General features: G+C 31.8%; 2 protein-coding genes across 4 annotated transcripts in view; both read right to left on the reverse strand.

The window, feature by feature from the left end:
- LOC133185493 (multimerin-2-like) overlaps window positions 1-21,877 on the reverse strand; it is an 87,691-nt gene extending 65,814 nt beyond the window's left edge. The window contains exons 1-3 of one of the 3 annotated variants that reach the window (XM_061320751.1): window positions 21,132-21,875; window positions 19,892-20,020; window positions 17,083-17,504 (exon numbers count right to left, since the gene is read on the reverse strand). In XM_061320751.1, coding sequence (XP_061176735.1) covers window positions 17,101-17,504; window positions 19,892-20,020; window positions 21,132-21,843 — 1,245 coding nt within the window. In that variant the 5' untranslated portion in view covers window positions 21,844-21,875 and the 3' untranslated portion in view covers window positions 17,083-17,100. Of the gene's footprint in view, window positions 1-17,082; window positions 17,505-19,891; window positions 20,021-21,131 lie in introns of those variants that run through there. The other 2 variants (XM_061320752.1, XM_061320756.1) reach the window with 2 other exon arrangements.
- On the reverse strand, window positions 349-1,791 carry LOC133185624 (uncharacterized). Its single transcript, XM_061320935.1, has 3 exons — window positions 1,468-1,791; window positions 914-1,270; window positions 349-761 (listed from the first exon to the last, which is right to left on the reverse strand). Exons 1-3 carry the CDS (start codon window positions 1,703-1,705, stop codon window positions 412-414), a joined length of 945 nt encoding a protein of 314 aa, XP_061176919.1. The 5' UTR covers window positions 1,706-1,791; the 3' UTR covers window positions 349-411.
- Window positions 21,878-26,736: the final 4,859 nt, after the last annotated feature.

Here is a 26,736-nt window from a genome sequence, read left to right on the forward strand (position 1 = left end):
TTTAAGCAACTGCAAATATTCAATAAAGTTTTAACTGCCGTATATTTTCAAATACAAAAAACATAATAAACAGCATTTGTACAGTGCCCTTTTGCATATGAAATATGAAGGTGTGCATACTTGTCTATAAAATATATCTCACAATTACAAATATATCACTCTTACATAATTTCATGATTTGATGGAACATTCCTAGCAGAGAAAAAAATATGCAAATCAATAGATTAAATTAAAAGAACAAATTTTAATCAAATAAGACGGATACTTACAAACGAGCGTGCGAGCACAAACACAAATACTCACCCCCCCCCCCCTCCCGCAAACACACATTCTTTCACAATTCTGAGTAGTTTTATAAATTTTTTTTAAAACATGCGTGAATGAACCTCTATGGTTTTCTTCCATTTTTATCTAACGCAAATGTGTAAAAAATCTTCCATGGTGACAACTTGACACATGTTCTTCAAAAAGTTCGTTTCTTTTCTCATTTATTTTGGATTTTGTGGAATCTTTGATTTGGCAAAATTTCTCTTCTTTCAATAGGTCAGAGGGTTTACATTTACTAGCTATATCAATCGCATTGGATAAAAGAGTTTCCAAGTTGTATCGCTCAGCAGCAATTATATAATCCACAAGCGTTGTTGTAGTAAATTTCCCAAATTTGTCGGATATCTTATTACAGATAGACACAAGGCGGTCTTCACAAATCTTTTTCCAAGTTTCCCAAGCCAGTTTCATTAATTCCAATATATTTTTTTCTCCTGAATAATATATAAAAGAAAACATTTTACAGTGTCAGAATATGTAAGCGTACCATTTTAAGATTAAACAATTTTGATAACCTCATTAAAATATCTCCATGACTTTAACATTTAGATTTAGCTTTACAAAAATACATCGTAAAGAAGGGTACCTTGGTGTAAAGTCGATCTTATTTCTTTTTCCATCAAAGTTATTCGCTTTTCCGCTATTTTCAGCTGAGTATCAACAGAAACTTTACTGCAAATTCCAGCCTGTTTCAGTGATTGGGTACTACATTCTGAACACAATCCCAAGAGAGATGAAAAAGAACTTTCACTGTCTTGCTGTTCATCAATGTCTTGCTGTTCAATCCATGCCATGTAATCCACAAGTGTTTCTGGTCTGATTTTATAGTTGCTATTCATAACTGCGTTTTTGATTTGATCATTGATGAATGATAAACAATTTTCTTTCATAAAAGCCATACCATAAAAGTCAGCCAAACGTTCAACTACTGTTGCATTTTTCTCTGAAATATAATGAAATAATAAATTTCTCGCATTAAACTTCTAGTATTTTAGTTTATGGGGTACCACGACGTTGGTTAGGATTGATCAAGAGAAGAAAGGATTAGAATGTACAACCAAAACAGATTATCAAATACCCTGAAGTACAATTAAACGAGTGTCAGTTACAGTTTGCGAAAAAAAGCAAATTAATATTTACCTGTTATTGGCTCTGAGAGTTCAGGGTTATAAAAAGTGTTTAAGAAAATTACGAAGTCGTCGTATTTCTTATCTGATAAAACTATCCTGCCCTTATGTTTCTCGCTGAAATTAGACTCAAACATTGCTTTAAACACAGGTGAGTTGTCCGCCAACACCTGTTTGTTGACATGTATATCCCTCCCTTCTATCTCTAGTATGACGTCGGTTGGAGTGTAGCGTCTCATTGGCTTCTCCATCAGAGTTTGGAAGTCTTTATCTTCAGCGTCTGATTTCTCTGATTCTGCAGATTCAGAATCAGTATTCTCGTTACACAGCTTTGGTATCTTACATTCAGAAGCCATTACTCCTCCTTCGTGAGACGATATGTTTGCTATTTCTCAAAACAGAGCTTCGCCTTTCATGCGTGTAACGTTACTACAGGTGATTTAAAATTAAAACATTGATGGTGTCCCACATGGGTATTAATTTTTTAAAATAATGCTCATTTTATGATAGTTGTTGAATACAATGCACTTTTCTTTTAATAAAACAACCACTTGCTTAAAGCCACGGTGTCAGAATGCAAAGTCAGAAACATCAGGTAAACATTGTAATATTCCTTGGATGGCATTGTTAGAATTATTGATGATCAAGTGTGAATAAATATAAAGAATAAAATGATGAGTACAATGTTTCTGGTTGACCTCACTTGCTTACAGTGTTTGTCCTGTGAATAAAAATATACTCCAAAATACTAGTAAACTTTTATTTTCTAAATATATTTTTAGCTAGTTTTGTGACATTAATGGGGAATAATTCAAGATAGAAAGCCAGGTTAAATAATTTTATCTGTTTTAACCATGAAGTATCGGACTATAAATATGGCAATTTTCGTTACAACTTGATTTTGCCAATACTTTATGCACAGTACAGTAAATTATCTTTATTAGGATATAAATTACATATATTGCCACAAAGGTATAACAGTAATTTATAAACATTGATCAACAGGTGCTAGACAGGTGCTTTATAATAAAATAAAAAATAATGAAAAAAAGAACGCATACAGGAGTATTATAAATCTTGCTTGGGAGTAGAATTTTCCCTCGTTTTAAAACAAATACAAAAAAAATCTCGATTTTTTAAAGTATAATTTCCGAGTCGGAAAAGCAGTTCAGTAAGTTTTATTATCCTAGGTCTTGCATAAATATAATTTTTAATATATATATATATATATATATATATATATATATATATATATATATATATATATATATATATATATATATATATATATATATATATATATATATATATATATATATATATATATATTTCTTTATTTATTTATTTATTTATTTAACTCAACATGAAAATTACAAATTAAAACAGTGTGAGTCTTCTATCTCGTTTGATGTACAAAATGTACATTTCCGTTCTTTGCTCATATCTGCCGGTGTAACGACGAAAAGTGAGCCCCGTTGAATAATGACCGGGGGTCATTTTTCTACGTAGAAATTTGACCCCCTGGTCAATATTCTACGTAGAAAAATGACCCACTTTTTTGTAGAAATTATGGCCAGGGGGGTATTTTTCCCCAAGAGGGTTGTAGAAAAATGACCCTGTAGGATAATGACCCTGTATCTTTTTTTTTATACAAAAAACTGGTTTTCGTAGGAATATTCTTGTTAGGCAAATACATAGGGGTTAAACAAGTCACGCAGCCTAAAAGCTTTAAAGTTTAAATAACAAAAGGTTATACTATACCGTACACGTACATAGCTCCCTTTCTTAAAAGGAAATTCTTCAAAATCATATGTAAGTTTTGAATATTTTTAATATTCTCAACAACCAAAATGAATTCGAATCACCATATCTATATTGGATTCCGAAACTCCATAAAAATCCTTACAAACAAAAATACATAGCGGGTTCCAGTAAATGTTCTACCAAGCCTCTTTCTTTACTCCTCACTAAAATATTAAAGGTAGTGAAAGAAAAACTTCAAGAGTACTGTGCAACAATATATTAGAGAAGTGGTGTAAATCAGATGTGGATACTCAATAAATTCCAAGGAACTTTTGGAACGTTTGCAATCACAAGATTTTACCAAAATCAACAACATAAAAACTTACGACTTTTCAACTTTATATACAGCTATTCCCCACGATAAATTAAAGTCCAGACTTTCTGATATCGTTGACAGCTGCTTTTTCAATAAAAATGGAAATTATAAAGGATAAGATAGGCTAAGACCCCTTTTTGGCCGCTGGTTTGGGGTGCATTTCAGAATGATGCAATAGTTTATCAATTAAAAACCTGTTGTCACCCCTGCCAAAAATTGAGTATTGTTTCTAAGTTATGGGATACACAGAGGTCACAGGAAGGTCAGGAAAAAATGTCAATTTCCGAATTTTCTCATTTTTATTCAAATTTTCATCGATTTTAAAGCACATTTTGGTTCAGAAAACATAGAGCACAAGCTTGCCTTTCTATCAAATTTATATCTTTCATACATTAGTATCAGATGCATCTTATGTATAAAAATCTCAGTGAATAATCTAACCCCGTGGTTTAAAGTCGGATATGATTTATATCCAACCGGTAGTGTGATCTCTATCCTCGCCTAGAATCAGGGATAGGATCACACAACTCATTGCATACAAACCATATCCAATCGCAAGCCACGGAAGACTCTTAGAATATTTCTTTACTTTGCTACTTTTATGTCTGATAAAATTTTTTGTAATATTAACTTAATATCTAATTGTGCAATGTAATGCCTTCATAATGTACGTGATTTTTCACTTTAGAATAAATAGATGATAAAACGTTAAAGACTTATTTAAAAAATTTGAAATGTCAAATTGAGTCATTGTTTTCCACTTCTACTGTTGTGTTATACTGCCTTAGTGTAACTGGTCAGCACGTCTCATGCATAAATATTTTTCTGCAGTGAGGAGGTCCAGGTTCAAGTCCTGGGCCAAAGAAATTGATCGGGATTTCTTTACCAACATGTACAGGATAATTATGCCATCTTTTCATATCAAATAAATTCTATATACTTCTCTTTCATTTACATATAGGTACAGATCTCATCATGTTAGGGTACAGAACTACATTACTACTGTTGTGGACAACTACATAGCCACCGACTTTACGAGAATATTTCGTATCACCCAAAATTGCTTTGAGTCACTTGTTGAAGTTTTGTCATCAAGATCTGAAATGCAAATAAATGATTAATATTTTGGATGTCGGGAAAGAGTGAGGTTGGAAAAAACAATACTAGTTGCTCTAAGATGCTTTGGTCACCAGGGAAGTGTGAGGTTGATCTCAGATATTTTTGACATTGCATACTCAACAGTTATTTCATACAGAAACCGAGTAGTTGCATCTTTGTTTGGCTTAAAGGATGTGTACATAAAATGGCCGATGGACAATAGACTCTAGTTCAATATTGCATGCAAATTTCAAGAAAAGAGAGGATTCCCAAATGTCATTGGAGCCATTGATGGTACCCACATTCAGATACAACCACCTACTGAGCATCCTCAAGCTTATGTGAATAGAAAATCATATCATAGAATAATTTTGCAATGTGTGTGGAATGAAGGCCAGAATATATGTGCTGATCATCACATACTTGGGGATGGGGCATACCCTCTCAAGAATTGGTTGCTAACACCCTATAGAGACAACGGACACCTAACAGCTGAACAAAAACGCTATAACTATATTCATTGAACGTGCCTTTGGACTTCTAAAAGGAGTTTCCGCAGGCTGTACTACCTTGAAACAAAGAAACTCCAAACATCGTGTAATACTGGAATAGCGCGTTGTGTTTTACACAATTTCTGCATCAAACACGGAGACACTGGTGATGAATTTGTCGAGGAGCAGTCTGAATATATCAACGTTGATATTGCCATGGGTGCCATTGATGAAACAGGCTCAGCAAAGCGAGATAGGATAGCAAGAAACCTGCATTACCCAGAATAATAACGTCTTGTCTGAACAATTATAATGTTAATAAATATTATTTAAAGGATACCTGCTCTTAAAGTTATAACATGTATTTAATTGAATAAATCTCAGAATGAAGCTTGCAATTAAAATATTTTCATACAAAAATTTTCATTTCATGCATCTAAATATGATCCAAGATTTTTTGAATTCTTGAAATGGACCTTGTCAGACATTTGCACCCACAAATGAAGTGTCCAACTGTGGCACGATATGCCAGTCAAACTGTTAACTTACTGAAATATCACAAACATATTGATTGTGCAAGAAAGAAAATCATGTCAAACTTCGGTCTAAATTTCATTGAACTTTTCATTTCAGATGTTTGATATGCATCTTCTTTGTTGTATTTAGAACAAACTGTACATCATTTATATTTCTCAACTGGTTGCAATTGCTAAATCTGTAGTCTTATGAATTATTAGGAAATATTAACAATGCCAGACTAATAAACATCAAAATACACTATTATTGTTTATTGTGTGACTTTTAAACTTCTATGAGAGGCATAATTTTTTATCATTTGTATGCTTCATAATGAATTCTTCTGATCTCTCTCTGTATATATTTATATACAAGTGACATGATTTTCTATTTGAATTGTAGCAAATTAATTTCAGGATTATAAAAAATAACAGCTACTTGCAAAAGAAAAGATTATGAACTCTAGATCTATTTGAAAAAAAAATGTTTTCCTTAGATAATAGTTTATTTTAATTTATTTAAGCATGTAGTATGAAGATCACAACATTTTATGCTGTACAAGAAAATAAATAATGCATAAATTATTTAATATGTTTATAAAGTAACATTTTTTTCTTTAGCTACTTGGCAATTAAAAAAAATTTGGTAATTTCATACGGTTAACTATTTCTTAGAATTGACAAACTTCCTAATTATAGTTAATTCTTTTTCATCTCCTTGGTTAACTCCCCAAACAAATGCAGCTTTACGTTGTGCATCCTTGCATGTTCGGGTCTTTCTTCTTTCTTTTCTTTGGTTTTCTATATATTCTTTCAAAAAATCTAATACCTCACTTGAAGAAGCCACTTTACGTTTTTTAGGTCAGCTCTAGTAGGATCTACATTGTTATTTTCATCACACTTTGTAATTTGTTCGTCTCCTTTTCTCTTGCTGCTTGTACTTGATGAACTTGACGTTGTTACTGAACTTGACGGTGTTCCTGAACTTGACGGTGTTCCTGAACTGGCTGAAGAATTATTTTTTTCTATTTCTTGCGTTTCACTGCTTAAGCTGATAGTTGTACTTGTAGTTGCAATAGGATGAATAGTCGGATTACCATCAAGAATTTCTTCTAACTCTTTTTGGAACGGGCACGTCTTCTTGCCTGATCTACTCATAATCCGATTGTTGTCTTTAGTTCTTTTCAATGCCGAGATCAAAATTTTCAACGTTCATCAATATTATAATGCGCTTCCATTTGCTGGGGAATTTTCCTTAATTTCCAAAGCTAATAATCATTTACCTTCACTGCCTGTAGCACACGGGTGTTGCAAAAAAGATTAGCTCTAGCAAATATCTTTTTGCATGTCGCACATTCATAGTAGGTTATGCCAGCCGCCATTTTTGTCACATGTCTCGGCTCACTAATCCCACCGTCAACATGAGAAGAGACGAGAGGTAATCAGAAGGTCTTCCGAAGTCAAAAAACCGAGTCGGAGGTCTTCCGACTCAATCCAGCAGAAGAAAAAAAGACGCCCCTTGTTAGCACAAAACATGCTACCTTACAAGTCACGTGACGGAATTTAGTATTTACAGAGTTACTTGAGGTAAGAAATCACATGGGTAATTAAAATATTAATCATGCCATAACCCTTGGTTACAACAGAGAGGGCGAATGTAAGAAGAAGCAGTTTGTCTCTCTTAAACCATCAGCGCATAGTTGTCTATTAATCTCCTTTTGACACAACATAATTAATGCAAATATACAACAACTGTTAAACGGAGAACAATAGCAAACATACGAATTTGTCGTTTGATGTTAAAATTGAACATCCGTCGATGGACACATATTTTTTCTATGACCTTAAATAGGTTTCGATGCTAATAAAATTTTAATAATCTTAAAATATCTGACCGATGTTAAGATAACTACAGTCTCTTTAAAGTATTTGATCCATGAACCAGTTCTGGAGTAGAATAGCCACTGTGTACTCTAATATCTCTTACTTTATTATAGCATTTCGCAAAACAAGGCCAAAAACCATTAACTTGAATAGACTAAAGTCAGAATAAAAAATTAAAATATCTTTGAAATAATTTTGATAATGAAACAAAATTTTCATTATATGTTATATGTTTAGGTCTAAAGGATCAGTGCACTTAAGCTATGAGAGTTGGATCCCAGTGCTTTGCCAATAATAAATTTCCGAAATTTATAAACTTATTGAATCAGAATAATTAAATAATATCTTAAGAGCAGGGTTTGATATATTATATCACATAAAAATATTAAATAATGCCGAGCGACACTGGTTTTTGCGACAGGGGTCTAGCAGTTTTGTCACATTTCTATTGTTATTCATATGCATACCAGTTTTCAACGACATTGTTTACATCGAGCCGCAACTTGTCCATTCTTCTCATTTGCACAGAATGTGTATTTTGATTTAAACTTATACATATCCAAAGGGCAATGTTGGACAATTTGCGGCTCATATGTAATTTTTTAAAAAATTCTCCAAACTACGGTCGGGTTAGCTACTAAATTAACAGGTCACCGAGTGTCAACCTATTTTGACCTGTTTGATATTATAATCACTTTACTCACTTGACATTCCACTGTTCGATATGCTTTCGTTTTGTCTATCAATGGACTTCAGGGCTGTACACACGGATATGTATTTAAGTACAAAATCTGACTATGTATAGACTTTTAATACGGTGAACCCTAAGATTTTTCGAATCTTATAAAACTGTATTAAGAATAGGGCAATGCTCTATTTCTTAATACATGTCTTAACTTACCTTTCATTTTTAAACCAATCAAAAGTACTCACATTGTGGTCATCCTATTTTTATCGTAACAAAAAAGCACGTGGTAAATAATGGTCGACTTTAGCAGTACAAATATCGAAAAACTCGATGTTTTATGGGAAGAAGATCAAAAAGAGTAACTACATGTGATTGTAAAAGTTGCTCAAATGCAGCGTTATCTATTCTAAAGAAGTTTTCATAACTACTGGGGTCTTCTCTTTGCACCTCATCTAGCGATGCATTGTGTTCACCAAGTTCATATACGAGTTTCCATTACGATGTTTTTTTTTTCAGTTTTAATGCAATGCATAATACGATAACAGATACTGCTAACAGAATCTCGTTTTCCACTAGAGAGAGAGAGAGAGAAATATTGCGAGGGAAACACGTAGAAATCCCTAAAGTCTATTAGCAATCTAATAAAACGTATAAACGTGTGTACAGGAAAGTATTATAATACAAATATAATACTTGTACTATACAGTAACTACAAATCTCACCGTTTGTACCGACCTGAACAACTTCAAAATAATGAAGAATTTTGCGAAAGTTTTATTAGGATCTTAAAGTTTACCTTGTCTTCTATCACTAAATTGTGTTTTTCGTTTGGTATTTTGAAGGAAATTCTGGTATTGCCAGTGCAAATCAAGTGCACGATTAGTATGTAGCTGTGTTAGCTCATGTCGCCTCTGAATTATGGTCTGCAGGCATCTACAGACACATCCCTAAACACTAGTATCATACCTGACAATATTTGGATTGCCGAAATGAAAGAGATATCGAAGACATAAGCGACTGATTATCGATATAGTAACGTTGTAGAATTTTCGTTGATCATGTTTTTTTTTAATCTGAAATATACTTGTTCCGTCAATAAAATGTTAATTTAAATTACAGATAGTTTGTATTTCTTGGAGTTTTCATGTTAACCTAGCGACTCAAATTTTAAGTTATGATTTTTTATTTCATTTCCGAATGTTATTTATCTATACATGCATATAATAAAATATGTATCACCGTGAGTACTGCATACATGTATAATTTGTTTCACTACACGTTTGTATTACTCTACGTACTACATGTACAGTGAATTACGATTAAATGTAGTGTGACATCGAAGTCATGTACATGTGAATCTTTCTCAAAACATACATTCATTCTTTGAATTGAAAAGCATTCAGCATATAAAACGAAAAATGATAAAGCTAAAGAAAAAAGAGAGGGCATTTTTTATCATATACGAAAACGTAAGATTGATCTAATTCGGTGCTAGGCATCAAACATATGGATACTAATCGTGAAAATGATCAATATGTATGGCCATGAATCATTTATTATTTGTTTGAATCATGAAACTACACAATCTTTCTCTCCTCCATTTAAATTCATACTGTAGAATCAATCTGGAAATAATGTGCAAATGTTTACATTCCACTTCCATGCGATTTAAATATCTCCGCCCATTTGCGGGTACCTTAAATTCGAAAGTGGTCCAGTTCAAATTTCCGGAATTTAAGGCTTATACATGTTCTTTTCAATGACGTTGTGTGGAATTATAGCAATATGTTTAACAAAATATTCGAAGTATAAATATCAAAAGCATATGTATGCACAATAATCATAGATTAATTTAGCAATATAGTCTAATTTAAGGCTTAAAATGGGTGGCCGAAAAGGCTCCAAATGACACTCTAAAGTGCACTCATTCTTTGAAACCCTTCACCTTCATACGGTGACGTCTCTATATGAGTGAAAAATTCTCGAATGGGACGTTATACAATATACAACCAATCAATCATATTTCCTAAGATTATTACATAATTTTACAAAATATCTACACATTATTCAATTATCCATATGAATTTAAATCTATTAGATATTTGCTTATTGTTCGTGTTTTTATCCTTAACATCCCAGTCAACGCGAATAAATTCGAATTATCCTACTTGAACTGAACTCCAAGACTTTATAAAGTCCTTAGAAAGCTGCGTTGCAGAGTGCTGAATTAAGATCTTCTCCCAATCTCCCATCTTTAATCCTCGCAAAATATTTACTGCTGTGAAGGAGAAACGTTGGAAGTATTGTGATTCAAAATATACAAAAAGTGATGTAAATCAAATGTGGATTTTTGAAAATCTAGGAAATGAAATCCCATTTTTTTTAACACAATGTTGATATCAAAACGTATGACTCTTAATACAGCCGTTCCCATGACTTATGAAATTTTTGACCTCGGAGCCAATTGTCGTTTAGAAGAAAGGAAACTCGGAGATCTTTGAAGACCAGGTCTTTCAACAATCTATTGGAATTTTCAAAGGCACAAATTGTGCCCCTTCCTTGGCCGACCCGATTTTTTTTTATGAAGCAGAATTTCTTTACACTTTTCTTCGTAAAAAGAAGACAATACTTACTGTAGCTTTTAATTCCGCTTTTAAGTATCGACAAAGTCTCAGCAATTAGATTCCATGACAAACAGAATGAGAATTCCGTTTTTCCAGCTTTGTAAACCTAGAAAATTTAAAATGGACATTTTATGTGGACATCTCTTAGACTTTTAATATATATGCTAAGGTGGTGATAATTGACTTTATACAATCATAATATTATAGTCATTTTAACTGTGGGCAAAGGAGTATTCTACGTAAGTAAAGTAGAGTAGTCCCTTTTTACACCCTTGATTTACCGCTTAAATATTAGCATATTTTGTTTGTTTTCATTGTGTATAACGAAGTATTTCTAATTAAAACATTGTGTATTTATAATGAATAAATAAACATATAAAAAAAAAATACAAGCCAATTTTTTTAAACCTATCGCACTAAAAAATGCCGAAACATTTTTTCCCGATCCGACCACGGTTTCTCTATTACATGGAAATGGGCGAAGACATTTAGATTAGATACTATAACAAGAATATCTTGATATGATATTTCTCTTTCAAAGACGAATTATATGTTCAAGATTCACAATCAACAACAAATACAATTTTCTGTTTACAAATCTTTGACAATAAAACGCTATAACAAGATGAACCAAACAAGTCCATGCTGACAGATATAAAACTGAGCACGTTTCAACTGAGAGCTAGCACGTTTACTGGGGGCAATTACCCGTAACGATACAAATCTATGTGGCTTGTTTTATGATTCTAAACAGGTCATAAAGAGGTTAATCGCATGTAAATGAAGTCAGTGAAGAGATTCAAAATCACAATACTTTTAATTAGAAAACATAGAACACAAGGTTGTTCAACAAAGATATTTTCACTCAACCTTTACACATATAATATACACATTATATTTCAAACTCGACTCTGAACAAACCTGTGCTCGGTGTTTACGAAAGCTTTGAATATGTACGTGTCACTGATTTCTTTTGATATTCATGAAAATCAACGGACCCTATCTTCAACACGCAGCTTCGTATGCTGCCTATATCTTTAGCTTATGATTCAAATAATAAAGACATTAGTTAATAATAAAATTTAATTTTTAATGGAGCCGACTTGGGTTTTATTGTGCGAAAACTACTATAGAGAAACTCTTTAGTTTTATACCCTATATACCTTACATTGACTTCAGTATACATGCCAAGTTTAGTGAAAATCTACCGTCTGGTTATTTTTCAGGGACCGTCTCAAAATACAGGTACATTTACTATAGGATTATATAGGAAAATACCATTTTTTCGCACTTCGGAGCAAATTATACAAATACTACTATAGACTTTTTGCTCAAATTTTATTTTTTGATGGGTAATACTATATTTTACATTTTGTGCAAGAAACACAAAATTCTACCGTCTGGTTTCCAGAGGGGGCATCTCAAAATGTCAAAATTCATGATATTTTCCTGTTTTTATGGAGTACAATAAAACATGACAGATACCACAGATTTACATAAAAAATAATAACAATGATTGCTATATTCTCAATTTCCTATGTTTAAAATTTCAAGAGCATATATTTTATACTTTTTATTTTATGGCATAATTAATGACCCCGCTTAAAGAACTTCGGTTATTCATAACGTCAAAAACACACTATTACGACGTCTTTCTACCCATCATTTGAAAAATCGTTAAACAAATCAGTTATTTACAAACGTAATTAAAGTTTTTAACCTCATATTTCCTAAATTTGATATTTTTTATAAATTATGTAAAAATAGTTGCTTTAAAAGAGTAAATACGCTTTATTTTACTATGCTGCGCGAAGTATTGCGCAATGAAAACCCCAGTCGGTCCCCTTAAGTCTTTTAATAAATGTTCGAAATTTGACGAGTAACCGGGGACCACAGATAAGCCTTATTGAGACTTGTTCTTTTGACTACCGTGGTTCAAGTCAGTTGTTATGCTGTTATTTTCATACTAATGTTGACTACGGATTACGCTTTACCTATTCTCCTTAGAGAAGTGGACAGGCTTTCGCCTACATCCACTTCTCTTCGCAAGCCTTCATGTTTTGATTCTGGAAAACGTGTAAATCTCGAACCGGTGACGGTCTACACTTCAACTGACATTTCGTCTAAAATACGTCTGAATGTACGTAATAGACGTGTTATATTATCAATTTTAACATAAATACACACAATTGTCACAAGAAAACTGACCTTTAAGTATTGTTAATCCATTTTCACAAGTTCTCCATCCCGGATTTAAACTAATGTTTATCTACCACAGCTTATTAGAAAAACTTGAAAATTTTAAGTCGGATAATTTGGAAAAATTGGCGAAGACGTATTTTAATGTTCAAAAAAAGTTTTAACAATTCACTTTTGATTTAGCATATTATTCAAAATTAATATTATTACCTATACTTATTTTTACTATTTTAATACAATTTAAATGTAAATTTGAGCTTAAAAAATACTTCATTACTTCCTCACTGACAATACTAAAAAATATTTTCTTTTATTTTTAAACGATATTAACTCTACCTTTCCCGAGAAATGAAAAAAGAATTTAAAACAAAGATCAAAAGAATTTGAACGAAACTTGAGGAAATACTGTCTCGTTAGTTTAAACAGAGTAGACGATTTCTCTCGTTTCATTATTATTTTATAAAAATAGTTTCCATTTTTATCCGAATTGGAGATTTTTGAATACTTCAAGAGTTACTTGCACATAATTTAAATCCGGGATGGAGAACTTGTGAAAATGGATTAACAATACTTAAAGGTCAGTTTTCTTGTGACAATTGAGTGTATTTATGTTAAAATTGATAATATAACACGTCTATTATGTACATTCAGACGTATTTTAGACGAAATATCAGTTGAAGTGTAGACCGTCACCGGTTCGAGATTTACACGTTTTCCAGAATCAAAACATGAAGGCTTGCGAAGAGAAGTGGGTGTAGGCGAAAGCCTGTCCACTATTCTAAGGAGAATACGCTTTACCATTCCCAAAAAATGGATGAATCATTGCCGAGGAAAACCTTTAATAATCAATTATAATTATTGAATACACTGTTAGTTTATAGATACAGAGGTCTGAGGTGGATGTGACCGGTCAATACCGAATGCTTCTTGTAAACCTTGTCCCAAATCTGATGTTTCCATGAGTACAGGTTTTTGTCATGTTCTCGAATTTGCTTTGTTTATAAGATATATGAGATTGATTGATTGTATGTTCTTTAACGTCATACTTGAGACGTCTCATATAGAGACGTCTAAGATTGATAAGTTATTAATCTTTTCCTTTTCCACTCAAGTAGTATATAATGTTATTGTAAATGTAACAAGAGGCCCAGTGTAACAATGCTCACCTGAGTTACCTTGTTTTTGTTGTTCTTTCTCTTTATCTCCAAAAAAAAAGATGTTGTGGTCCAACCCTTACTAAAGGATTCATTATCTCGTACCCAAACATGAATTGAAAAAATACAGAGATGCTGCAACATCAATATGAATTAAATTGCCTTCTTTGTCTGAAAAAGTTTTTTTTTTCTATAGTATATACATGTACATGAAAATTTAAAATATGATTCCCGTGCTTAGCTTCATCCTAATTCTAGGGTCCAGAATTTGAGATAACATGAATCCATCCAACTTGATAATGTTGATGTAGTAAAGCTACTTTTGAAAATGATCTTCTTTTTTTTATTTCAAGACCCATGGAGCAATTACTGTCTAATATTTTAATAAAAGTGAACCAACTTTACATTGGAATGCGTGTATATTAATGAGTAATTACGGTCTTGTTATTCTTGAGAAGATTTTTAATGATTATTCCCTAATATTCCTAGTGTAAAATGCTATCGTGGTCTACCCTAACTCCCGTAACATTGAAGCAAATAAACTTTGAAGGATTTTTATCATGTATCAATTTTTTTTTAATATGACAAAGTTTACATACTATTAAAATCACCCATTTAAATTTCTTTGCTAGAAAATTAATATTTTTGATATCTCAGCGATTCAAAGTTTTAGTGTCTCAATATGCATATTTTGCTCGCCAATTACTCGCCATTGCTCTGACGTCATAGGTGCCAATCCTGGTTAAGCGAAGTACTTATAGTGTTTACAAAACGGTTCTATTGTTGGCTTTATTAAACCTGTTATATAATAAATGTGATAATTGAATTATTGACGACTAGTAAGGTATCATTTTGTGGCGTTTGGATGCACAAATGTGCACAAAAAGGATTAATGAAGATTTTTTTTTCACATGTCCTAGACTTTCGCCGGAAGTGAAAAGGGGCCCTTTTCCTGCAATTACGAGGGCTTTATCCCCATTCAGAGCTATATTTTATTCCCAGACACGAATTTTTTTGTACTTAAAAATGTTTTAAGGAAATGCCAGATTTTAAAACAAACAGTAAATACTAATATGCATTTTAAAAAAGTCGCACAGAATCTGGTAGAAATGTTGTGAAATTCGTAATGATGCACGACGCTATCGAAGAAGTGTTATTTTCTAGTACTTGATATTCACTACTGGAACAGATGAAAGATATAAAAGATTTATTTATATATCATTTTTTAAGATAATAAATGAAGGAGAATTTAAATTCCCATATTTATAAATAATTACGAAGTAAAAATGTAGTAAATAGTTCTTTCAGCTGAGGTCCCGCTTTGTCGACAGCTTCATCTTCACTGTTCTCTCTACTTTTCGGTAATTGATCTTCATTATTTCTTTCTGCTATATGTTCATACATAAAAGAATAAACGTTCTTTACCAAAGGAATATTGTCGATGTCAAAATTTCCCTCAACCATTATGTGTAGTCTATTTATTTAACGTCAAAATCTATTCGATATATTTGTTCTTACGATTATCTATACGAGTTCTAATTGACCATTGACACCTACGACGTTTCAGTACCACGTGAACCCTTCTAATTTGTGGAGATTTATACTTCGAGGACCCTATGTTATAGGGGTTTATCACCTATTAGTACGACTATTTTCATAATTATTTAAAATAATCAGCACTACTTGATAAAACTTGCATATTGATATAACTAGTCATGCCTTTGTTATTCTTGATTACAAAATAATTTATAGGGTTTTTTTCTACAGGTTCAAATGTAAATTGTAATCACAAAATTGGACCCACTCTAAACCCTGCACCATTGAAAAAACTTGAACCTCCACAAGTTAGGGATGCTTGCATATAAATATGTCTAAAATGGCTCTGTTGTTCTTGACACGGACATTTTTGATATTCCCACGTAAAATGTTGATGTCCCATTGTAGACACTCCCGCCCACCCCGCCCAAATGTTGTTCTTTTAATTAAACAGTGTGTCAGAACTGTAATTGCAAGATTTCAAAGTCCATGATCATTATATGTCGAATAAACCACTTTTAAGCTTAATCTCTGATGGCACTTCTAACAATGCTCTGATGTATAAGTATGCCATAAAATAAATGTACCTTTTTGGTGTTGTGTAATAATTTGATTCTCAGTTGTCTGAATTGATAAGTTTAAGAATAAAACAATCTTTATTGCAAGCAAGTATAAAGTAATTTTATCTCCCAAGAGCGATTTGTCGACTAAAAACATTCAAAGTTATAAATAGTTTTATAGCTCAGGATTTACAATGCATATTGCTTCAGCTTTAGACACTAAAATGAAAAGGAATAATATATGCTATATTTACAAATAAAGCACAGTGAGAAAAAGAAATTTCTTACTATGATGAATACGAAGTCTCTGACAAAATATACAAACAAGACACATAGAAAAGAACAAATCGCCAAAATATAAGTGTAAAAAGTGTATTCTACAATAGCTAAATTGGTGGCAGAAATTGAAATAACCGTTGTTTATGCTAGTCTTAAAAGTGATAAAATACTAATGTGTCTCAAAAAGGTGGGTTAAAATTCAATTTGTTTATATTTTTGTAACATTTTAAAACATTGATCAGCTTCCTCCTACTGAAATTCTCAAGATAAATTAAAAGGACGTTTTACTTACTTTTCCCAAACATTTATGCTGTAGATGTTTTACTTTCACGATTATAAAGGATCTTTTTTAAATATAAAATCAATTGAAAAACGAATCCTGTAAGTTATCAATATTTATCAAGTCGATAGTTAATTGTAGTCTATTTCAAATAAAACTTGTTAAGGAACATGAATACTAAACGTTCATAGTGAGCACACAGACATTTTAGAGACTCAATTACATGTAAATGAGAAAACCGGAGAAAGTAGTAATGGGACTATCGTGGTAGTAACCTTGTCCAGAGTAATGTCTGACCCACACTGCGTCTCCCTTCTGGATAGTCAGCACCACAAGATTGGGACCTGCGTCGTAATAATCATTACCACTGGAACTAAAGGCCATAGTTCTGACTTTTGTTGACCCATTCAATACAATGTCTACATAAATCGTATTTTTGTTATAACTCTGTACATTAACGAAGAAGACGTATGTCCCGTCGAAAGGAGCTGTAAATATTCCGTTACTTGGGTTGTATCCGTTTCCTTCGTTTGTGATGACAGAAGGAAAAACCAGTGTTCCACTGTTCCACGAACTGCTGTATGATGACACTGAGGCAGAAAAGGCTACATTCTTTGACTTACCTACAAATGCAATTGAAGTTTAATGTTATGTTTAACTCAAGATTTAGAGTGTTCCAATTATTTGAAATTATGGGCGATCAATCAAAAATATTAATTTCTGGACTATGATGATTTTTTTAATTAAGAAAACACTTTAAAATGGAAGTTTCCTCTTCCGTTTCTACGAAAACATCTGATGTTCCCTTTCACAAAACACAACTCTGGTCATCTTCTATGATTAAATGGACTTAATCAAGACAATGGCAAACAGGATTTCTGTTCAATAGATCATTCATATCTGATGCAAAAATGTAATTACATGATTTCTGAATTTTAGGCATGTTTCCCATGCCTCCTTTCAGTCGGTCAAGTTATAAACGTGTTGCTTATGAGATGATAGCGTTTTCTTATACACAAATTACTAAAATAAGCTTGTTTTTTAAATTATTTCCCAGTGAATTTTATCATTTAAATGTTAATGAAGATTAAATCAACAGTCATGACACAAATTTCAATCGCGGCCAACAACATACTTCTTTCAATTCTTCTATTAAAGATTCAATAGCACACTTTTTGAAGCAATCAAACAAACTAATATATTTTCTCCTCGTTATGGCAATTAATTGATTTATTTATTGATTGACAAACTGACAGGTTATGTAGCTTTTACATCCAAATGCAGTTTTTTTTCATATATTTGACTTAAACAGACAAGACGCCCAAAATCTAGATAAAAATGTCTATTTCTCATCAGGCTGGTTAAGACATGTACCTATCATCAATAGCAAACATCGATATATCAAAATTATTGAATACTGATCATGAACATTTATAACATATTTAGTACTAAATAAAGAGTTTTGCATATCCAGCAAGCTTGTTTTACAAAAAAAAAAACGCGCCGAATAGTTATAATTTTTACGGGTTACAGAATTGATATACATGTTATTGGGTCTATAAGGCATACACTGTACATTAATTTTGGAAGATGACATTTTATGAATCATATTCCATTTTTCTGGATTGCGTCATTGTACAAAAAATATTTTTGATGATTTTTAGTGAAAAAGATACCCTTCAATGAAGATAAGAAAATTTTTTGTCAAATATGTTACGCATATTCACCAACAAACCACATATACATCTCGGGCATCACGTTTGTTACTTTCTTGATCACATACACTAAACCAAAGCAATACAAAGGCAATCGAATTTGGCAATTAATCTTTATAATCAAATTGAAAGAAATTTCCCGGCCTGATACAGCTGTAGCTGCGATATTGTAGTCTCTCCGATACTTTTTATCCGATGTTTTCAGGAGAGGGCTACAATTCCACAGGATTTCCGTAATGGTACAAATATATTTTTTTTAATACGGGCGACTGCACGCAAAATTAATTGCATTCGCATCTAACTTCCTTCCAATAAGAATGATTCTTTATTCAGTACCAATAAACTAGCCATTTATACGCTAAAACAAGGTAAAATAAATCTGCGTGGTTACAAATCGTCTTCCAGTTCTCGCGTGATGTATTGAGACTTGCACTGGAAATTTAGAAAATCTTGAATAAGTAAATGTCGGTGTTGATAAATACTTGTGTTGTATGGTATCACTAAACATCGATGAATAAAAGCATTCCACGTGAAATATTTTTCACAAACAGTGAAATTTATGATTAATATAAGGAAATTCCTAAATAAATCAGCTCCCTAGAACCCGAGTTCTCATTGGCTTTCCCAAATTAAAATCGATTAAGGTCAGTAAATATAGCGGATAAATTTAAGTTGTGATGTTGACATACACGAAAAATAACCGATATATGGATTTTTCTGTACACTTTTGGATGAAACCATGTCTTACATAAGTATATTTTTTGAGTTCAAGTAAGTAATGTTAAAATAGATATTTACTGATGATTTGGGTCAAAATCAGTGCAGGAGTGAAACATTCCCTCACTTGCACCATTATTGAGATCCTAAGGAGTTGTAGCCCTCTTTCCCCCAAAAATCGGAGAGGGCTACATTATTGCAGCTAATACAGAGCTGTATTGATGTGTGGTATTACACACCCTGTTAATCAACCTGTAATAGCATTCTTTTTTCCCTTTATTTTCGTCATATTTTCCTTCAAAACGGTTGCTTATATTTTAAATTTCTGTTATTTGTTATATTAAAAATATTTATCGATTATCAATTGTAAGTGTTTAAATAGATTTGTTTTTGTATGTTATTTAGTTTGTTATAAATATATTAATGCATACATTTTCCAGATCCTCTTTGTCAGCCCGAAACACCAAGAAGTCTGAAGGCCTTATTGAAGTATTGGGTTGATACAAATGTGATATGGAAAAGGGTATGTATTATTTTCGATATATCTCAATATAAAATCCTTTTATTTTAATTATTACCACACATGTTTTTCGTCAAATTCATTCGGAACACCTTGAGAGACGACACTGTAGAAGACAGCTGCAGTTGGTCATACTTAGATTGTTTCACTTCCGTCAGCAGATCGTCTAAAGTTTTATTGATGTCGACTGAAATGAAATTAGTTGACTAATAAGTTTTTGTGATCTTGTCCATGATATACATGATCATCTCTGAAAAATATTTACAACTACTTCACGACCATTGAACGTCAAGAAATTAAAAGTTGATAAAAAAAATAAATAAATAAAAAAAAAAAAAGCTAAACAGGTGCAGATGTCAAAAAACCACAAAATACTCAAATCTTTATTCTATTGATTTTGATTAAAATAAAAACAATGGCGCGCGATGTTTTTCCTATCGCCTAATTAAAGAATATACGCATTAACGTATTATTTTGACGGGAATCATAGTTATCCAGTTTAAAGAATTAGGTATCTAATTTATTCATTATTTAATATATGGTGAGATTTAAGTTAACAACTAAAATAATTATCGTGAAACATGTAAACTTGTATATTTGTTTTTTCTCGGATATAACAGTATCAACGCATCCTCTTTTAAGTTAACTATAAAAATTTCAATTCAATTTGAATTCAATTTCGAATTTTAAAAAAATAAATAAATAAATTTCGTATTCATAAATAATTTTTTATCATTTTTAAAAATCGTTTTATGTGAAAAATGAGCCCAAAAATATCAAGTTCAAGTTATAAACACCGAAAAACATGAGCCGATGTCCTAACGCAAACGGATATTCAAAGGGTGTTGACAGCAATTACGGAACGTATGCATAGAAAAAATATAGTTCCTCTTTGACACAATGTTCATATATTTTGTATTTTTTGGATTATGTCTCCATATTTTATTTACATGTAACATTGTCTTTAAAAACAAAGCCTGTAAAGCATTAGAAATTTCTAGAGAAAGGACAAAATGATCCTATTTAACTAACAAGAAAAACAATTATTTCCGTTACATTTTACAACAAATATTTTGTGTGGCTACAATAAGTTATATCTTACAATTAATTAATGCGACTTGACTATCATCAGAAAATGAAAACATGCAACAAAAAGACAACGGTGAAATGTTATACTTCCTTTAACGCCCATATTTTTGCCAAAACATATTCTTAATGTGTCAAGATTCACATGTAAGTGATGAAACATAAAATGCTCTTTTGTCGATCCAAATCACAAAGAAAATAATGTAACTTACCAGATATAGAATTCTGTATAATAATTTGCGAGTGTTCGAGGTCAGACATTGATTTTAACATTGTTTTATTTGTTGTCATTATATCACTATTCAGGCTCTCCACAGATGTGTTCAATCGTAATGATATCTGTTCATATTTTTCTTCTATCATTTCAGGAAATTTCTTGTCAATTTCCAACGTGTGTTTATTTAAGTCAAGAAGAGTGACTGACAGATACCGAACTTCTACTTTAAGATCCTCCAGTACTGCGCTAGTGTTTGTCTCGAAATTCTCTCTTTCCTCCTCCAATTGCGCCACAACCTGTTGAATGTGCTCGTCGATTTTCGTAAAATTTTCTGTAACAGCTCTAAACGTTTCTTCATAGCGCCTGTGTTCAAGCTCAAACCTTTGGTTTTGTCTTTTTAGTTTATCAACCTCCTGTTTTAAGGCGGCAACTTCTACATCTGTTTTCTGCTGAGATGTTTCCAATGTCTCCATACTTTTCTTCAGATCGAGCATGTCCTTCATTAAAGCGTGTACGTTTTTCACTAGTGACATTCTAATGATTGTTTCTTGGTTCAGTAATTGCCGGAAGACGTCCACAGTTTTGGAGTCCGTATCACTTATGTCCAGTAGAGTAGAACTGTTGTCGCTGCTGTCCGTGAATATGGACAATCCATTTGTTTGTATGAGAAAACAAAAGATTAATGTAAACACCAGTGCTTGCTTCATCTCGAAAATAAAAGAAGGAATAATGATATAAGAGAATGTTGAGGCTTATATACATTTGCATATAAACTTTTACCTTTTCTATTGCAAGACACATGCGCAGGATGCACGTTCGTTAAAATCATGAGTTGACAAATATTAAATTTGTTTTCGACACTATCGTCACTGTTACTAACACTAGTTAACTTCCTTTTTAATGTTTTTGTTCATCTAGTTTTTAATTATAAATTAAAAAAAGAAGTCAAATCCAATTAAAGGATATTTGAAATGTGCGTTAATGCCAATAGAAAAAGCATTGACAACGACATTTTCTTGCCCACAGATAATGTTGATTTTTTTCTTTTTTTTTGGGGGGGGGGGGAGGTGCGGGGGTTTCCTTTCATTTTATAGAATAGAAAAGGAAGTTAAAACCACAACATATGACTGCTTTTTAGATTCACAAATATTTCCATTTGATAGAGTCATTCCATACATCTGCACTTGGTTCGTAAGTGATTAATTAAGAGAGAATAATGATACCTTAAAATATTCTCATAATACATTTTTACATAGACCGTGATGATTTTGATAAATGTTATTTCGTAGTCTCTTCTCATTCTTTCTATGTGAATCCACATGTATTCTTCCTAAAAGGTAGTGAAGTACCCACAATCGACAACATTTATTTCAGGATTCATAACATTCTGGTAATTTTGCCTTTTGTTCGTTATTTGATCTTTACAAATACTTCATTTATAATTTCATAAACGACTTCAACCCCTTCCCCCTGCTTGCACCATCCTGTCTGCATTGAGCTTTAAAAAGAATTCAAAAGTTGGTTATAAAGTGGAAGATATCTAGAAGACAATCAGACAGTGTAGGACTACTTAAGAGTTTACATGTGAAAAATGTGAAAATCATATGAATTTCTGGTTTGATGTTGAAATCAAACATTCGTCACAGAATATATGTTTTATATGATAACCCTGATTAGAATTCGATACCAGTAAATAATCTTAAATTACCTGACCGATGTTAAAATAACTAGAGTATCTTTAATATAAAGGGTGAAGATAACAAACAGACTGGGTCTTATGTACAGAAGATTAAGATCCCTCCGCTAGGTAAACAGTCCCTCCGTGGATCGTATATATATTGTTTAGAGACTACGATTACATGTGGCGAATCAAATTATTGATATTACACTAAAATCCAAAATCACAATAGTAAAGCACAGAAAGCAAGAGCGCGCATGCCTGTGTTCTCTTTTCACCATATCTTAAACAGATGTATTAAGTAACACCGTTTGTATTTTCTAAGTCAATGCATTTAAGTTAATTGTTATTTTTGTATGCTGAGATATACATGCATATACAATTTTAAAAAATGTATATTGGTAAAAATTCACATGGAAGAACATATACGTGTATACACGATTGTGGTATTTCGATATACATTTAAACCGAAACGATGTACAAAGCATACGTACTTGTGAAAAGTTATGAATTAAGCATTGAGAATTTTTAGTATTTTTTCTTTAAATCATATTGACAGTTCACTTATTATTTTACATTAAAATAAATACACATAAAGTAGTAGCAAAGGGAAGGAAAATTAACAATTATGAAATCATATATTATTAATGTATGGATGAAAGATATTTTTGATATTAATCAGTCGTATTGAATTTATAATTTCATAGCAGAATTATTAAATTTAATTGATTTAAAACTTATTGGCATTCAAGCTGATATATCTATTTTAATATTACACTTCGTCCATGTTACATTGACATCGACATGGTGATTTACACCGTCCATGCAGAAATATGCATATTTCCATTAGCACAAATATTCTCAATAAAGTTTGACCAAAGCTTACTTAGTTCTCTTTCTAAATCATATTACAGCCAAGAAATTTATGTAAAGTATTTTTATGAAATTCTTAATCATTTCCATTTGATAAATTTCCAGTCGGGATCAGATTTATTTAGATCTCATTGCCATTTTGTTCTTAAAAGCAATTCTGTTTCAATTTCTCTTTAGAATATGATCATATAATATTTCTTTTATATATTCAGAATGTTTCTTGAAGATTTTATTCATAGAATTAAAAACATTAACAAATCACGGATTTCATATTCTTAAATACTAGTAATTTTTTTATTTAAAAAAAAGTAAAATGTTTTTTTTCTTGACATGTTAATATACAATGCATTAATTGACATGTTTCCTATTTACAACAAAAAAATTTAAATACTTTTCTTTAGAACAGAAAAAAATACAAAAGAAAAAATAAATAAATGCTTAATAATGAAGAACTTTTGATGATAAATTTATATTTCAAAATAGACTAAGTAAAATCCCTACGATTTTTTTGCATTTTAACCCCCCCCCCTTTTTTTTTGGAAAAACACTTCTTTTGAAGATTTTGAAAGAACCACTTTTCAAATGAATTATGTATTGTTTTTCTGTTTAGACGTTGATCCAAATTATTAGAAGTTGATCAAAAAAGAATCATTTTCAAACGAAATACAAATTTGGTTGTAAATTAATCTACGTATTAAAAAAAATAATAGACCCAAATGCACACCTTACACTCCTTTGAAATAGAAAAATAGCATTAAAGACAAGAAATTTTAATTACTGGGACAATTTTCAAAATGTTTCATAATCACATTTAATTAAAGGACTAAAGCCATTAACTTTGTTGATGGCATAATTACCGAAGCTATCTCATTGTCGAAAATATATTAAGTGTATATTTTGAGGAGTTTTTTGTTCAAACATTATCCATTAAAAATTTAAAATATTTTTCAGGGACCTAGCATCGTTTCTCAAAGAGTTTGTGTGTATGTGGGAGGGGTGGGATTGAGTAACCAAAAATAAGTGTCTGACATATTCAGCAAATTTTGATGGTACAAGAAAAAAGTATGAAATATTCAGCAAACTTTGACAGTTTCACTTCAAAGAGCCGACCGCTTGGCGAAGGAACAGTTGCTACCTTTTTCCTATCGACTTAGGTAAGTCGCGGCCGTGATTCGAACACATGACCATCCGATCACAGAGCGAGTGCTCTATCGACTTAGCTACTGCGATGGTTCTAAACTCAAACGATGTACATGGCATAAGTACTTGTGAAAAATTGAAATAAATTAAACATGGAGAATTCTAAGTAACTTTCCTTTGAATATTAATCATTGCCTTTTCACTTATTGCTTTAAATTAAAATAAGTATACTTAAAGTAGTAGCGGGGGGGGGGGGGGGGACATTTATGAAATCATATATTGTTAATATATGGATAAAACATATTTTTGAAAATTAATCAGTTGTATTGAATTTATAATTTAACAGAATTATCAATTCTAACTGAATGAAATATGTGGAAATAACGAACAGTTTTGAGTTCAAATGTCCAATAAACATTACAAAATAGGAGCAGAGCAAACACGGACCTCTAAGACATCAGAGGTGGAATCAGGTGCCATGGAGGAGTGAGCAATCCCTGCCAACGGTTCACATCCGCCGTGTGCTCCTTGTCATGATCGGGAAATAACAGAAAAATCCGTCGACAATTCAGTATATAATAATGACCTTATAATTTGTATGAAAAAAGTCAGCATTTGACTTAATGAAAGATTGTATTTTCTGACAAGGTCATTGTACCCACCATAGAACTTACGAAATGATGACTTTAAACGAGACTGCTGATATTCTTGTTTCATCAACATGTTTGTCAATAACTTACCTCGTTTTAGAAATTGTTTATACGTAGAGCATGCTCTTGCATATATAGAGAGATATAAACCCCCTATGCAGGTAATAAGGGTATATTGCTGCATAGGTAAGGGAAGCTGACGATTGAAAAGTTAAACTCATCAAGTTTATCATAAAGCTTTGTTGTTAAATTCCCATTAACGTCTTTTTCTAATAAAATATCCGAATATGAAACAGATGTGTCAGACTCTGTGGTATTTTTTTTATCTCAAGCTCACTGGGATATATCGTGTCGACATAAGAATGGAAATAACCATTGTTAATTGACAATACGTCGTCGATATATCTAAATGTCGAGTTGAAGGCCACAGCAAGTGTTTTCTTCTTTTCACGTAAACGATTTTGAACAAATTCTGCTTCATATGAATACAAAAATAGATCTGCTAATAACGGGGTGCAATTGGTACCCATGAGAATTCCAATACATTGTTGGAAGACCTGGCCTGGAGGTTATAAAACTTTTTGAGTACGTACTCCAAATTCATAATTCGTACTCCAAAACCATACTCATGCTCCAAAATTCCACTCAAAGTTGTATATAAATTTTGAGTATGTTTATGGTATTGGAGAACGGATTATGAGTTTGAGCACGGATTATGTACTCAAAATATTTTATAACTTCCAGACCTGGTCTCCAAAAAACACATAGATATTGTCAATCAGAAACTCAAGCATCTTTTAATGTCAACTTCAGAGTACTTCAGAGTACAATCAGACTGTTTTTTAACAAAGTAATTTTGCAAATGACCAATGACAAGGTAAGTAAATTTACGAGTTCTCATTTTTATTGAAAAAGCAGCTGTCAATGATGTCAGAAAGTCTGGACTTTAATTTATCGTGGGTAATAATTGTATATAAAGTTGAAAAGTTTTTATGTTGTTGATTTTGGTAAAATTTTGTGATTTCAAATGCTCCTAAAGTTTCTTTGAATTTTTTAGTATCCACATCTGATTTACACCACTTCCTGAATATATTGTTGCACAGTACTCTCGAAGTTTCTCCTTCACTACTGTTAATATCTCAGTGAGGAGTAATGAAAGAGGCTTGGTAGAATATTTACTGGAACCCGCTATGTATCTTTGTTTGTAAGGATTTTTATGAAGTTTCGAAATACTATATTGATATGGTAATTCAAATTCA

This window comes from Saccostrea echinata, unplaced genomic scaffold (genome assembly GCF_033153115.1).
Source record: "Saccostrea echinata isolate AGI-Se365-2 ecotype Australia unplaced genomic scaffold, CSIRO_AGI_Sech_v1 ptg000012l, whole genome shotgun sequence".
In the NCBI taxonomy this organism is placed as follows: Eukaryota; Metazoa; Mollusca; class Bivalvia; order Ostreida; family Ostreidae; genus Saccostrea; species Saccostrea echinata.